Genomic DNA, 16,600 nt, shown 5'->3' on the forward strand with positions numbered 1-16,600 from the left:
TCTTCTCACTGGTGAGCACAGCTAGTTTTAATAATTGCTAATCCGTTCACTGAAAAGTTAGTTATGATAATGCTATGCCGATAACCCACCAAAACATTTAGCTGAAGCGACCAGAGGCTGCTAATTTTTATGTTATGAATTTAGGTTTTTTTTGGGGGGGGGGGGGGGCTAAAATCCTGAAAAACCGACTTAAAGAATTGATATTTTAATATGTTGTAGTCAAACATGGAAGTTTCCAAAATGGTTTAACTTGACAAGACAAGATGAGGATACTTAAATGAACAAATGAAATTAAACAGCTTTCCATTCAACATACAGTTTTATTCACAGTTCAGAAAATATTTAAGAACTAAAAATACACAAGGAAAATAATGTTAATAATGTAAATAATGGATTTACTTTGACTTGACCAAACACAGGAACAAACGTAGGATTTTTAGGATTTACAAATGTTACAGACTGTTAAACTTTATTCAGAAAACGTCAGCCGACTGAAAGGTAGCATAACTCAATTTAGTGGAAGTTTATTGGTCCGCTCATGGTTTCTAAAGTTAGCTGAATGCTAATCCGGTGTCGCCGACCGAACAGTCCCCCTAAAAATATGTCGCCCCTGATGACGTGGTTCACGGATTAACACCTCGTTTCTGCTTCAAACTGCACTCCAGTCATCATCTATCTCAATGACATATTTCTGAAGCTTTTGTACAACAATCATTTCCACATAAATTCAGCATTATGTTATCATAAAAGGCGGCAGAAGCAAGTGCCGCAGCTAAACGAGCTGCTAGCTGATGCGTTCACTGCGCGTCAGTCATTTCAAAGCGTCACGGAATTTCATTGAGTTTCTGCTTAAAACGGTCTTGTTTCTGTTTTAAACTGACTTTATAATGATTTTAGAGGTTTTACCTTTATCATCTGATGGTTAATAATCCCATTAATCCATTTGATTGCTTTGGGTGAAGAGACTCTGTCTCAGACGTGCTGCTGTGGTCCAGTATGACGCGTGCGCAGATGCAAAAGGCGGACCGTTCGGTCTGCAACACCGGTAGCTTGCTCATTAGCTGTTAGCTGGTTAGCTGATTTGCTTTTGGCTGTGGAATTTTGCTACTTGTGGATTCATGTCTGTCACTTTGCTCCATCCAAACTACAGTATTATTTCCTGGAGATGTGTCTCTGTATTTGAAATGTGTTTTTGCTGTTGCGCTGTGACTGGACAAGCTATTTTAAAACTATGACACAAGTAATGAGACCAGCTCCCATTTTAAGGGTTTCCAGGACTGAGCAAAAGTTTTAGCCACCTTCATTTTTACTGAAAATGTAAAGTTCCATGTTTTAGTTTTCCCCCTGTATCAGTGGGCCAGTTTAAATGTTTCATTTAAACAAACATCAAATGTGAGCTTGTTTGCTTATGTTGTATTGAAGATAGGGTTGCCAACCGTCCCTTGAAAAACGGAATCGTCCCTTATTTGGAAATAAAAGTGTGCGTTCCGTATTGACCTGAAACGGGACGCAGTTTGTCCTGTATTTCTGTGAGAATCAAAAAGTCTGTAAAATGTCAATGGAATTGAATGGCGCTTTATATGGAAACTTACGGTAAATTTGATCCCAGCCTCTCTCCTGCTTTTCACCAATGAGCTGACAGACACGAGTTGACAATACAGAATCACTCTTTTCTCATTGGTCGAGGGACATCTGCTCGCAAGAAGATACCGACGTCATGAGCCGACGACGGTCGCTGGACGACAATAACAAATCAGCATGGCTGATATCGATACAGACACCGACACTGGCACTGCAGATATGTCTACGGACAGCAATGTCTGTAACGTCGTTACTACTCCTCCTAAAAAAAAAATAAAAAAAAATAATGCAAAAATACAGGGGAGAATGAGAAAAGGAAAATGGCTGGGTGGAAAAGGTGCGCGACAACAGTATTGTTTACTTTTCAGACTTTATTTTTTGCACTTTTTATTACACTAAATGTGTAAATGTGCACTGTTACATTGTTTTGCACTGTTACATTGTTTTGGATGATGCAAATTTTCTATTGTTTTTTTTTGTTAATTTATACAATTTTAAGTTAAGCAATAGCACTACAGAGATTTATTTTTAAAGAAGACAGAATGCTCATATTGAAATTGTGAGTGAAAATTTATTTTGCACTAAAAATAAATTGCTAAATAATTTGTTTTCCACGTGTTCATATCAGAACAAATGCATGTATGCATCTACCTAAATTCAGGGTCAAGTCAACAGTCAAATGGTTAAAAATCGTTTCACACAGACGCTGGGAAGGGTGAAGGCAATGGTCAGTCGGCCGGTCGGCCCTGGCGGTGAGGTGTCCCTTATTTATTTTTCAGAGAGTTGGCAACCCTAATTGAAGAAACCAATCAAAAAATAAAATAAAATAATAATAATTTTCAAGAAAAAGTTAAAACCTAATTTTCTTTGTAAATGTCAAGAGACAGAATAAAAAATGATGTATTTTTACAGGTGAAAATGTGTCACACATTTTACTTTTTTGTTTGTTCTTAAATATTAGCAGCTTTTCATTATTTATAATAGTTTTCGACACATTAACCTATTTAAAACTTTGCATAATACTTTATATTCTGGTTCCAACTGCCAATTTGTTCATAGCATCAGGATCGACACTTTGCCCTCACAACAATAAAATAGGGTCCAAAAACTCACAAAGGGATGCATATGTTGGTCTCTGGTTGTCTGCAGCCGCGTCTTTTCTGTGGTTGACGCCACATGACACACCAAGGCATCATGGGATAAAAAAAAAGGGGGGGGGGTGAGCTGAATATTTCAAAGATTTGCGTTTTGGGTGAGCGACAAAATTGTGGGGTGTGTTCAATGTCATCAGACAAACTGATGTACACACAACCCATCTCAGTCTCCTCTTGCTTTTGATCGGCGGCTGAAACTGTCGCTCACACCAGAGCAGCCAATGAGCATGCACCTGAGGCTAGGAGCCACCGCTCTCCAAACACCAAGTCCAAGATTGAAGGATCCGCAGAGATTTAATCCAGATTGGAGACGTCCGAACTATTGGCTGTGTTGTGACAAAGGAGAGTGTGCGCTTCCTCAGCAGTGCACGTGCGGTGTGTCGATGTGTGTGTCCCCGAGGCGCGGAGTCCGTGTGTGTGTGCAGCATTAACCCTCTGCTCTGCTCTCCCTCCAGACTGTATCAGGATAAACTGTACAGCCAGTAAGTGATCCACCATCTCACCTAACCTTCCTCTTCCTCCTCCTCACCGAGTGCGAGTGCGTGCGCCCCAATGTCACTGCATCTCATTCATCTTTGTGCTTGAGTCTGCGTGCATATGTGTGTGTGTGTGTGTGTGTGTGTGTGTGTGTGTGTGTGTGTGTGTGTGTGTGTGTGTGTGTGTGTGTGTGTGTGTGTGTGTGTGTGTGTGTGTGTGTGTGTGTGTGTGTGTAGACATGCCGTTGTGATTTTGTGTTTTTGCTGAGGGCCAGATTTTTCAAAGTCGGCCATTTTAGCGAGGAGGGACAGACGGTTGGAGGAAAGCGAAAGACGGGAAGGATGAGAAGAAGAGGTAGAAGAACTCCTGTGAGACAGAGGGAGACAGTGAGGGAGGGAAGGGACGGGGGGTAAGACAAGCGAGGAAAAACAGAGAGCTGGAAGACAAAAGCTTGAGTTAAAACGCAGGCTGTTGTAGGAGAGGGAAGGTAGCTGCTCAGGGCTGCAGGCTAATTACTTCTCCTTCATGCCTCAGACAAAAGAAGCGCCATCCCTGTTTCTCTCTGTTGCACCATCATCCCAACGTCTGTGCGGTGGCTTCCTTTGTTTGCTCGTTGTTTTCCTGTCACTGTACATGAGGGATTTCGGTGAGGCACTGTTTCATTCCACACTGTAAAAAATGTCCGTGAAAATTACAGTGAAAAACTGTGAAATGGCAACAGGAATAAACCGTAAAGGAAGCAGAAGATTATTGTTGTAGAATAAACATTGAATTACCATAAATTTAAAAACTGTCAAAAATGTTATTTTTAATTGTTTTAACATGTGAAATATATGGTGAAAAGCTGAAATGGTGACAGCATTGGACAGTCATATTAAAAATAGCACATTACTGTATTATTCACGGAATATCACCCCAGTCATCCAGAGGCATACATTTTTAACTTATGGTTCAAATTTTAACCTACTCATTTTGGACAAGCTATTTAAAATTACTGTCATGTCTGAAGTTTTATAAAGTGAAAATATCAGATATATGTTTTCATTTTAAAGTAATGTGCTAATTTTTAAGAACCAATCAGTGTTTAGCAGAGGCACTTTTACCCAGAATGCTTTGCGGTCTGTGTTTGTTACAAAACCTCAGAATTAGTGCATTATTCAACATTACAAGATATAATGTTATATTTTAACTTTGTACAAATGACAGAATTGACATTAATGGAGTTATTCTATCAGTATTTTCACAAAACCATAAGTTAGTATGACTTTATTTTTCAAGACCTCCGCCTGACCAGAGCATTGTGATTAGTAGAGAGCTGATTTTGTGGGTGCTCTCCGGATGTGTCTGTGCAGCTTCCTACATTCTTTGGGTTTTTTTGTCGCTTTTGATGCTTTCAAAAGCCATCGTGTTAAAAGTCAGTTTCAGCTTCTTAGTAATTACAAATGTACCAGAAAAAACGCTGGAATTTATTGATTATCTGTAACTTCTGATACATTTTTGTGCTGTTGTTTTTAGCAGGAATAAACCATAAAATAGGGTAATAAATTATGTGGAATGGATAGAAATTCACCTTAAAAATTGAACAGTCATACCGTCAAGGCATAAATAATTGTGCTGTTGTTTTAACATAAAGTAGGACAATAAATGCTGTGGAATGGATAGTATTTCACTTAAAAAGCAACAGGGTTACACTGTGAATTGTACAGCTACACCATGAGCCTATATACAATTTCACCGTTATTTTAACAGTAACTCATCTTTATTGGAACATTTTCAAACTGTTATTTTTACAAGTGTTAATATACCTTACCGTGAAGCCATATACAATATCACTGTATTTTTTACGGTGAAAAAATGGCAACCACAGCTACCAGTTTTTCACCGTAAATTTGACAAGATTTTTTTTACAGTGCATGTTTTCACTGTGTGTTTCTGCACAGTTGTGCACTGGACGCAGCAAAGAGGGATTTTTTTTTCTTTTCTTTTCTTTTCTTTTTTTTTTTTTGTGGCAAGAAAGGCAAGGGAGTGATTTTAGCCATTTACAGTAAATGTGCAAATATACATTTCAGATTTAATTTCAAATGCATACTGTGTGCTTGTCTGTTAATTCACACATTTGTTAGAATTATGGTCATTTTAATTCTGTCCCTCCTGACAAAAAGGCAAATGTGGAAAATTTGGAAACCGGCACATTTCGAGGAAAACAACTCACTTCTCAGCTGATCAAAATGTACTGCTCACATAAAACTAGGAAACACTCAGAGAGCAAATACGTCCGACAAGGTCACGTGGTCCTGAATGCGTAAAACCTCTTCTGGATCCGAGATATGTTTTGGATCAAATTCATAATAAAATCCCTCATTTTCTCGGACAGTTTCCACCTGTACACTGCCCATAGATCTGAGCTATTTGGTCTACTGCCACTGCAACCCAGACCTGGATAAGATAAAGAAATGAATGAATGAGTGAATTATCCATATGTTCACCAAATTTCATCAACTTCCTCTCACAATATTTTAAGATAAATGTTGCTATATGCCAAACATTCTACTGGATCTCAGTTCCAGACTATGTTCACCTATGATTACCACCTAAATTAAACTGATTATTTCCTGGACCTATATCTGTCTGCTCACCAAATTATTTTATCCTGCTAACTTCTGTGAAGGCTCTCAGTTGTCCAGGTGGTTTCCATAGTAGAGAAGCTTGAATCTTCGACTGGACTGGGTTACGAGGACGTTTCGCTTCTAATCACAGAAGCTTGCTCAGCTACATTTCTTGCTGTGGTAGTCTAACTCCTGTCTTGACTCTTGTAGAGAAGAATAATAGAAGCCAGCAAAAGCTGGAGTTTTAAACCTAAACCAGACCCCTCCTACCGAGAGGCAGACTGCTACTGACTACTGACTAACAATTGCTCTAATTAGCACCTGTTGTGCCCTAGTTAGCACCCTCCTAATAACAGGGCAGCTGTCCCTCCTAACGATGGGACTGACGCCTCTCCTGACGATTCTCCTGATGTCTCTCCTGACGACGTGAATGACTCATTACCATGAACAAAAGACTGAAACTGCTTTGACCTGAGTACCACATTGTAAACAGGGGGCAAAGCGTGTCTCAGACCCCCTCCCCAGTTAAAACCCCTTTTGCATTGGCGTATTCATAGAGCTGCTCATTGTAGCGTATTGTCTACGCCGAGTTGAGCAGCTCTGCACCCGCTTTTAGCAGCTCTACGTCGAGTTTTCTCTCCCTACGTGGCAGTATGTTGAGGGCTATCCGCGTAGGATGGAAGAAATTAAACATGTTTAATTTTCTTTGGCATAGAGCGCTGGACACAGTTTTAAGCAGGTCTGCACAGCACTGCGCTTCTGTACACAACCAAAAACTTAGTGCTGCATCCAGAGGAATCAGCTGAGAACATGATTACACAGCCCACAGCACCTGTGTGCTCAGAACAGGGAATCGAGCCTCAACTCAGAAATCCAGAAACACAACAGAAACAGCAGTTCGGTTACTCACTCTCTCGCGCACGCGCTCTCCCTCACTCTCTCTCTCTATCTCTCTCTCTGTCTGATCAAACCTGTGACTTTAAAATAAAAGCGCACTCGCTGCATGTCGGTGCACTCATCAAACCCCCTGATCGATCAGGTCTGATCAAACCTGTGACTTTAAAATAAAAGCGCACTCGCTGCATGTCGGAGCGCTCATCAAACGCCCTGATCGATCAGGTCTGATCAAACCTGTGACTTTAAAATAAAAGCGCACTCGCTGCATGCCGGCGCGCTCATCAAACGCCCTGATCGATCAGGTCTGATCAAACCTGTGACTTTAAAATAAAAGCGCACTCGCTGCATTCCGGCGCGCTCATCAAACGCCCTGATCGATCAGGTCTGATCAAACCTGTGACTTTAAAATAAAAGCCCACTCGCTGCATGCCGGCGCGCTCATCAAACGCCCTGTTCGATCAGGTCTGATCAAACCTGTTACTTTAAAATAAAAGCACACTCGCTGCATGTTGGTGCACTCATCAAACGCCCTGATCGTGGCAGTAATACAACTGTAAAAACCTCATGATACAGTCCACTGTTTTCAAGTGCAGTGATGTGTTCTGCACAGCCAGCAGGAGTGAACTGGGTTTAAATAGCGGCAAGGTACACACGACTGTGTGCACACATTAAAAAAGCAAACACACGCAGCTGCAAGTATGAAACGAACACGGAAAAAGGCTGAGTACGCGTGCATTTCGGGTGCATTTAAATGAAACACAATGCTGCAATACACAGCTGTACGAATACTCTAGTGTGAAAGGGGCTTACAGCTGGGTTTCAACTGTTTCACATACAAAGCTTCCTTCACTCCCCTCTCAAACCATTTCTTTTCTCTGGCTAAGATTTTAACTTCCTTGTCCTCAAACGTGTGGTTAGTGTCTTTAAGGTGGAGATGAACTGCAGACTGAGGTCCATCGGCGCCCTCTCTGCAGTGCTGGTATAGCCTTTTGTGCAACAGCTGCTTAGTCTCACCTATGTAGTGTTCGTTCCAGGTTTCCTGACATCTGATAGAATACACTACATTTCTCTGTTTGTAACTAGGGATCCTGTCCTTAGGGTGAACTAATTTCTGTTCCTGCTAACAGACAAACAAACAGACAGATGTACACAAACAACATTAACAATATTACCTCTTTGTTGGAGTCAGTGAGAGTTTTAAGAGTAAAGTTTGTTTAGGTGCAGTCAAGTACTTTTTTTTTTAACCTATATACATAAGATAATTGATAAATGGTAAATGGACTGTATTTATATAGCGCTTTTCCCTCTGCATCAGGTGCTCAAAGAACTTTACAATTATGCCTCACATTCATCCATTCACACAAACGCACTGTTGTCAGGGTGCTGCCATACAAGGTGTTCACTACACACCGGGAGCAACTCAAGGATTAGGGCCGCTTCACACGTAGTGCGAAGTTTGGTTGAAGTGCGCATGAAGCAGGAATCATGTGCAAAATGTGTAAAATCGCCCCTGCTAGAATGCCTTGTACACCTGTTGCTACAACTATTTGTGCACACCAGCAGCTGAAAGACAGAGTGTACGCTGTGCGAACCCATCGATCCCTCTCACGGCAGGTGTCGGGCAAATTCCAGCTGACACACACAAACATCTAACACCACTCGTTTGGCACTTACGGGCCAGTGACGGTAACTCCGTGGTAAAGTTTTGGGCTGGCAATCAATAAAGTGCAGGTACAAGTTTTTGTTTTTTGTTTTTGTTTTTTTATTCCATGACCTCCTCGCACCGGGGGTCATGCACGCCTGCCTATCGGCGCAATGTTTCGTGGTGCGCTAATTCAAACTGTTTTGTGCTGTTTTGCCGTATTTGACCAAACCTCATACTATGTGTGAAGAGGCCTTTAAGAACCTTGTCCAAGGGCCTTTAGTGATTTTCCGGTCAGCCTGGGGTTTGTACCGAGGATCCTCTGGTCTGAAGCCCAACGCTTAACCACTAGATCATCACCTCCCCACCCCTAGACCATCACCAATGATGTGCCATCCTTCTTCTCCCATAGACTGGACAACTGGTGTGTCTTCTCTATGGGCTTTTTTTAATTGCTCAGCCTTTGAAATCACGAGGTGCCTCAGAAGAGATCTGTGAATAGATGATACGTTTGCAGGAGACTGATGGTCCAAGTTGTTTGCGTCGTGATGCTTCCAGTCTTTGATCTTTGGTACTTTGTCTCTGACATTGTGTCAAACAAACAGTTACTTAGGGAGACTTGTTGCGTTCCTCTGGACATGACACAACAGTGTTGACCCCAGCGGCTGGTAAAAACCAAAGGGTCTCCCATATATCACCTGGCTGCAGCAGATAGATAACTCCTTTCGAGAAGTGCGGCTGTACCAGTTGTGTGCCTGTGTGGTTGTTATCCAGGACCAGATCCAGTATCACACATGCTCCCAGACCTATATCATTTATAGTCAAAATTAATCTCACCATTACCATTTGTTCTTCATCAATAGGAACACGTCACCTACAAAAGTATTGAATATGCAGTTTTGTGAATATTGATAAGTGAATTATAAAGGAGGCACCAGATAAACTCCAGGGTACTTTACACACATTAAGCTGCAAAATTAACCATCTTTCTCCAGATTTTCCTATTCATTTATTTGTACGTTGGGTTCCCTCAGATTCTTAAAAGTCTTAAAAGGCATTGAATTTGTTAATATAAAAATAAGGCCTTAATTGGTGTTAAATGTCTTAAATTAGACTGTTAAAAGCCTTCAAAGTGTCAAGACATGGGAAGTAGGATTTTATTGATGTTTTTGTCGGACATTGCAACAAAAAATATCAAAATAAATAGCAATATCTATGTGTTTACAATTCAGGGAAAGTCTCTTGTAACGCTATCCAAAGCGATATAGTGGAACGAAGAAATCTTTTCTGTTTGTTGCTGGTATGATCAGATGTAATGCACTGCTATGCATTGATCTTAAATTTTATTATTATAAAGAACATAAAAATAATTTATTACTTAAATGGTAGTGCAAAATTCCACTTTATAAATGATGTGTCTGAACTGATGCTGAATGAACTGCTGCCACCTATCTTACACCTGGTGTACACCTTGATTCCAATCAACACAGTTGTCATGTTTGCGTCCAGCACCAGCTTTGTGTAAGTTGCTTATATACAGTGCTTGCACTCATATGCAGCCACGGTTATACTGATCTTAATATCTTGCTGTTGTGAGGCAGCATACAGCGATTGAACCATAGACCACAAAAACCTGGTCTAAACACGAGCAGAGTTTTTCTGCGAAATACACAGTAAAATATTCAGATATGGCTTACACAGGCAGGTTCATAACATCCGTGCCCTCTGCTTGTGCACACAAGGATGTGCACTAATACCTCAGACTACAACAAATTTGAAGACAAAACAGAAATTGAAAATAAATAAAGCAAAATTAATGAACAAATATAAAACTTTAATAAATTTGCACCACATTGTATTTGTGAGATAATTATGTCACCATATGTCAAAAGAACTGTTGTAACAATTACTGATTCTGTCATGGAGTAATCATTGTAGTTACATCAGTTTGCAGAGCCAGTGGCACAAAAAAATCTCAGTGTTGAAATGACAGTTACTTACCTTCACAAGATGGCGGCCTGTGGAGAATATGGCAGGGATGCCGCGGCAGCTGGGGATGTTATGGCACCATATCAGTCAGAGAAAGTGAGAAACAGAGTTTTGAATGGCAAATTAATTTTTTTGTTGTTGTTGTTGTTGTTACTGTAACCCCACTAAACCCCACCCTTAGAGTCGCCGGTGCTCCAAGGGAAGCCGAGTCCCTAATGAGCTTTAATTGTAAGTGAAACTTCTATCTGTCACGACCACAAAGGAAAAGGGAGGGAGAGTGAAGCAAACGCTCCGTGACAGGAAAGAGTTGGTGAAATGGACGACTGCAGTTGCCATAGAAACTCTGCTAGCCATATAGCACTGTTGCTATCCCGCATGCCTGTTGGCCAATTTTAGATCGGTTGTCTCAATGAACATTTCAGTAGGCAGCCAGTTTTCTGGTACGCCACATGCATGCAATAAATTATACATCTGATATTCAAGGGGGAGAAGGAAAAAAAAATTACCCAACAGTCAGGCGCCACTGAAACAGTCCACTCAGCAAACAAATAAAAGCCCCGACGTGGGAGAGATTTGTGGCTTATCCAGCAGAAAAGCCATTTGTTGTTTGGAGCTAATGAAATTTGAAAAGCTTTTTGTAATTTTGTTTTCATTATCCTGCTCTTATAATCTGCATTAGCTTTTGTCATTTGATTTGAATTGTATTTTCATTGCAGCAAACAGTCCCTCTTGTCCTTCTGTTTGAATTGTCTCATCTTGTCATCTTTTAGTTTAACAGCACAGAGCATCGACTTTGCGCTTACCGCGACTGGGATCACTTGTAGCTCAACGCTGAGTCTGGCTGTCATAGGCGGCTCTCAGCTGGTGGATTTGGGGTTTAACCCCCCCCTCTCGAAATACTTCAGACATGATTGTGGAAGGCTTCATAAGATAAATGAATAAATTGATTTACACAGTGAGTCACTGCTTCAAAACAGTGCTAGTAGTAAATTAACATATTGCTTCAGGTTGGTTCATTTTTTCAAATGATCCAGTTGTTTCAGACGATAATTCAGTTTTGAGATACCTCAAATTAAAAAAAACAGTTCACAAAGTGATTTGGCTTTCATAATGCTCAAAAGAGTAAATGAAACAATCATTTAAACAGTTCACTGGTCAAAAACATTTGAAACTAAATACTGCGTAACATAGTCTTCAGAAAATGAATGTTCAGCAATATTTGAAACACTGAATGTAAAAATTACTGCATAAAATGTCTCAAACAATGATTTGTTTTGAAATTCAATGTATTCAGATGCTTCATGCCAAATGAACCAATCGCTTTTGGAAATAAACAATAAACAACAATAACAATAATGGAACAATAAATTTAATAATTATTTTGTAAAGCAGTTCACGCTTTCAAAACACTTGAGCCACTAAATAAAATACATGCTTCAGAAAATGTGCTTTAACCCTCTGGTGCATAGTGGTCACTGCAGTGGACAGCTACTAAAAAGTCATTTTCTCTCAAATGCAATGGTTTCTATGGTGGAACTGCATACCAGCCTCTAGAGTGCTCTCTGTTGCCCTACGTTATTGAGATCTATTCAGTGGTCAGTCAGTGTAACTGCACGTAAATTTCCTCTGAATCCCAGATGGCGGAGAAACAGTCACCCCTCCCGACCCCTGCTGGCATGTCCTGTAGTAGAACAACCCCAGAGGTAAAAAATAAATAAATATTTTGATATACAATAGTATCTAAGAAAGTATAGTATTTGTTTGGAATATGAATTTTTTATTTCCAACATGAAGAAATTTATAATTAACCATGTTTCCAATGAAGTGGACATCATGCATCACCTAGTATGTTTTTAACAGGTGTCATGTAATTGCTTCACAATTTCGTGCAGCTTGTTTTGGTTATAAGTCAGTGTATAACTGCTATATATATATATCAGCTGTTCATTTAAAATAAACATTTTTGTGCAGATTAGATTGTAGATTATCTTACTACAATAAATATTTTATCATATTTTGTAGACTTCAAACACATGAAACAATAGGGCAGCCTACAGAGTAGTCCTGGGAATTCCATCCAGCTCCAGTGATTGAATATAGTGACAACAATAATGAAGAGTGGCTGTCAGAGGAGGACAGAGACATAGGAGCTGCAATCCTTTGTGCCACTCGATGTTTTGTGAGCCTTCATACAGCCTAGGTGTGATGAACATAGAAGTGTTTGGAGATGCAGAGTCTAAAATATCAGTTCTTGTCATCAAAAGCAACATGCTAATATCATGAATGGTAATACCAGTCTTACATATAGAACTGTAGAGACAGACACAAAATATTTTTTCTCCTGTTGGAAATGGTTTTCATTTAAGTGTAAGATTCACAGCTATGAATGTCATTGCTTTCTTATTCAGGTCTAGGCATTGCACCTATGCAGTGTTAAAATTTCCCCCCAAAAATTAATGTTTTTCAAAGCATAAAAATAAACAAGTGTTTATATATTTACAATAAAACACAAGTTTATTCATTTTTAGAGTTAGTTCTCAATGTTTTATGTTGAGTGCTCAGGCGCACATAGTCCACTGGAGTGGACATTTCTGTAACTTTATGAAAAAAAAAATCATATTTTTTGAAAAAAAATAGTTGAACATGTTTTTTTCATGTCCTGTGAAGAATAAAAACACTTCAGAAAAAATCTTGACCAAGGCTTTCATAATTCATGCATCAGAGGGTTAAAACATGTAACATCTTTGGTATAACAGTTCTTCAGAAAATGATTCACATTTTGATAAGTGCTAAATAGTAACTGAAGTGTTATCTTCAAAGTGATTGATTTTTTTAATGAAATTTAAAGGAAACGATTTCTTCAGGCAATAATTCATTTTCAAAGTGCTCAAACCACTTGATGAAACATTGCTTCATGACAGTGATTCACTATTTCAAAGCACTCCAAACACTAAATGTAACAACTTTTTTTAATTCATTCAGCGTTTCGGAACACTTGAAGCAGTATAATGGCAACATGAAGTGAACAGCCAGCTCCCCATCCACCCAACTCCAACATTAAATCCTAGCCACGCCCCTGGCACACGTGTGTGCATGGATTTGTGTAGCCATACCTGCTCTCAGGTTGTCACAGATCATTGCCTTACTCTAGAAATCAGCATGCTCATGTTTTTTAAGTATTTGGCTACACATGCGAGCCCACACATACGTATGTGCACATATTCTCTCGTTCACTCAGTGCTCAGGCAGTGATCCATGGTAACCGGATGAGATGTTCATGCCCAGAGCACAGCTGAGTCTCCTCAGGGGACCCCTGTGTCCTCTCCGCTTGCACTCTTTGGGTTAACGTGCACACAGATTGTCTCTTTATCTTTTTTGATTCACTTCTCACATTTGTTTAATTTTATTTGCGCATCACTCGGCTGTATTTCTCTTTCCTTGTCTGGCTGCGTGCCTCCATGAGTGATGTCGACACACACTTGACATTTTCTGCAGCAGAATCCTTTCGAGTCGGTTTACTTCTCACCTCCCCCGTCCTTCCCTCCTGTAGGTCACTGTGAACAGAGTCACTCGCACTCCTCAAACCAACAGGGCTTGGAGGAAGGAGGGAGTGCGAGTGCTGCGGGTCAAGGGCCAGTGTTCAAGGTTGGAGGAGTGCTTGTAGTGAGTAGGAGGAAGGGGACAACAAGGTTTGGGAAACAGTCAGTCTGTCAAATGTGTGCAGTCAACTATAAGATGATATGAGCTGGTAGATGGAGCGAGAGAGAGAGAGACATCATGGGACGACAGCTTGGCTTCTCTCATTCTGCTGCACATCAGCACCTTGGAGAGCTCCGTGGTGCTGCACCGTGTACGTGTGTTGAGTGCCACCACGAGGTTAATTTATGTATTGCACAGTTTGTGGAACAAGGGGGTGGGGGGGGTTACTCAGATTTTATCAATCAAATTGTGAATTGCATTTTCAATATAAGTGGGATGAATTTCCACATCTGGATTTGTGGCTTTTAAGAGGAAGTTAATAATTGCAGACATAAAAGTGATGAGCAACAACAATTCCAATCAGTTTCTTTAAAAGGACTCCATCACATTGTAAACATTTTAGGCACCCTCAGATTTTGGTTTAAAAATGTCTTTAACAGTGGAAGACCAGAAAATCAAATTTGAACAGTGCAGATATTCCTGTTCCAACAAAATTAAAAATCATGTGTGATGTGTTTCTTTTTTTTTATTTCAGTAAATAAAAATAGGTCAACTCAAACAAAAACCTTCTTTTCAAATTAAAGCAAAAAGTATTATGAGCTGCTACATCACAACACAGTTGCTGATTATTACTGAATAATAAAGTGATTGTAAAAACTTGACTCAATACATTCTGATTTTCTTATAAACTGCATGAAACCACCTTAAAAGAAATTGGGTATGTATTTTTTGCAGATGAAAAATGATCACACGTTTTATTTACATTTATTTAGAAATATTCTATGTTTATACGACATATTTAGCCATTTTCACCATTTCAAAAGCTTTTAGGCACATTTAATGTAACTTCAAACCTATGCACAGTAAGTATAGGTTTACTGTAACAAAAGAAAAAATTTTGACATATTCTAAAGTGTGCTTCCTTTCTCAGGACCGCTTAAGTGTTTAAACATTTCAGACTTTGAGGAGACAACAGTGAGGCAGCATTAACAGTAAAGAACAAATTCTTCAAATACAACAGAGTAACTTTGTTCACACATTCAAATGCATTCATACAGCTGTTACAAAACAGGCATTATTTTTGTCCACATACCAGTTTAATTGTCTTTTACTTATCAGATTCTAGTTAGTTGGTGCATTGGGAGTCTCCACTTGGAGAATATGATAACCCTTTGGTGGTCTGCGGTGCATTTTGGGGAGCTGTGGTTAGGAGGCATGTGGGGGTATGTGTGTTGTCGAGGGTCGTCTCGGTGCAGTTGGTTTGCGTATGTGTGGGACTGCTGTGATTCACACTCACTATCAACCATTTAAGTTCATCTTTGTGTTGGTGCCACTATGTCTGTCGTGCTGGTGTGAGTGCAGAGACAGCTGTCTGTCTGTGGCGAGACCGCAATGACGCCTTCCTATCATATCCCAGCCCACTTTCCTTCCTCATCTGCCCATTTCCTCCATCCCTGTCCTGAAACTTTAATTATACCTGCCTGGCTCTCTGCTTCCTCTTTCTCTATTTATCTGTCCCTCTGCATCTTTCTCTCTCTCCATCTCTCTCTCTCTTTCTCTTTCTCTGCCTTTGTTAATGGTGCTGTGGGCTATGTGTAGGTAAAGGCCCAGAGACCATCTTTGCGGGGTCGGGCCTCAATGATAATGAGTGGCACACGGTGAGGGTAGTCCGGCGTGGCAAGAGCCTCAAACTCACTGTGGATGACCTGCAGCCTGCTGAAGGTAAAAACAGAAAACCACCTTAACCGTCTCAGCTTTTCACTACATAATGACAGCCTGTGTGTGTGTGTGTGTGTGTGTGTGTGTGTGTGTGTGTGTGTGTGTGTGTGTGTGTGTGTGTGTGTGTGTGTGTGTGTGTGTGTGTGTGTGTGTGTGTGTGTGTGTGAGAGAGAGCATTTCCTCTTAAAGAACAGCTTCCCATAGCCCTCACTTCTCAAGTTTACCCCCACCACCAGGTCAGATGGCAGGCGACCACACCCAGCTGGAGTTCCACAACGTTGAGACGGGTATTGTGACCGAGAAGCGCTTCATGCCCGCTGTGCCCTCAAATTTCATCGGCCACCTTCAAGGCCTAGCGCTGAATGGCATGCCCTACATTGACCTGTGCAAGAACGGTGATATTGACTACTGTGAGCTCAACGCTGTGATTGGCTACAAGAGCATTGTTGCCGATCCGGTCACCTTCCGCTCGCGCTCCAGTTTCGTGACGTTGCCCACGCTGCAGGCCTACTACTCCATGCATCTTTTCATGCAGTTTAAGACCACCTCTCCCGACGGCCTTATTCTCTTCAACAGGGGAGACGGCAATGACTTCATAGTGATAGAGTTGGTTAAAGGGTGAGATCCACAGTGGACGCCGCACTGAAGCACAAATTAACACAAAACACTTCAACTAAAAACTTAGTGTCCCACCTTCAGTTATTCCATTTTAACTGCAAGTTATAGTGTTTCAATCGTTGTAATTACATTTGTGAAAGACCAAATGCATATTAAATTTATGGCCTTGCTTTGATGTAATTGTCTTTTGAATCCTTCTCTCCTTTCCTTGTTCCCTC

The 16,600-nt window shown here is 40.5% G+C and overlaps 1 protein-coding gene across 1 annotated transcript in view; it reads left to right on the top strand.

Moving 5' to 3' along the window:
* nrxn1a (neurexin 1a) overlaps positions 1-16,600 on the top strand; it is a 172,533-nt gene that overhangs the window by 114,669 nt on the left and 41,264 nt on the right. Inside the window, 3 exon segments of the mRNA XM_034194510.1 lie at positions 3,191-3,217; positions 15,645-15,767; positions 16,001-16,382. Coding sequence (XP_034050401.1) covers positions 3,191-3,217; positions 15,645-15,767; positions 16,001-16,382 — 532 coding nt within the window.

This window comes from Thalassophryne amazonica, chromosome 18, assembly GCF_902500255.1.
Source record: "Thalassophryne amazonica chromosome 18, fThaAma1.1, whole genome shotgun sequence".
NCBI classification, from domain to species: domain Eukaryota; kingdom Metazoa; phylum Chordata; class Actinopteri; order Batrachoidiformes; family Batrachoididae; genus Thalassophryne; species Thalassophryne amazonica.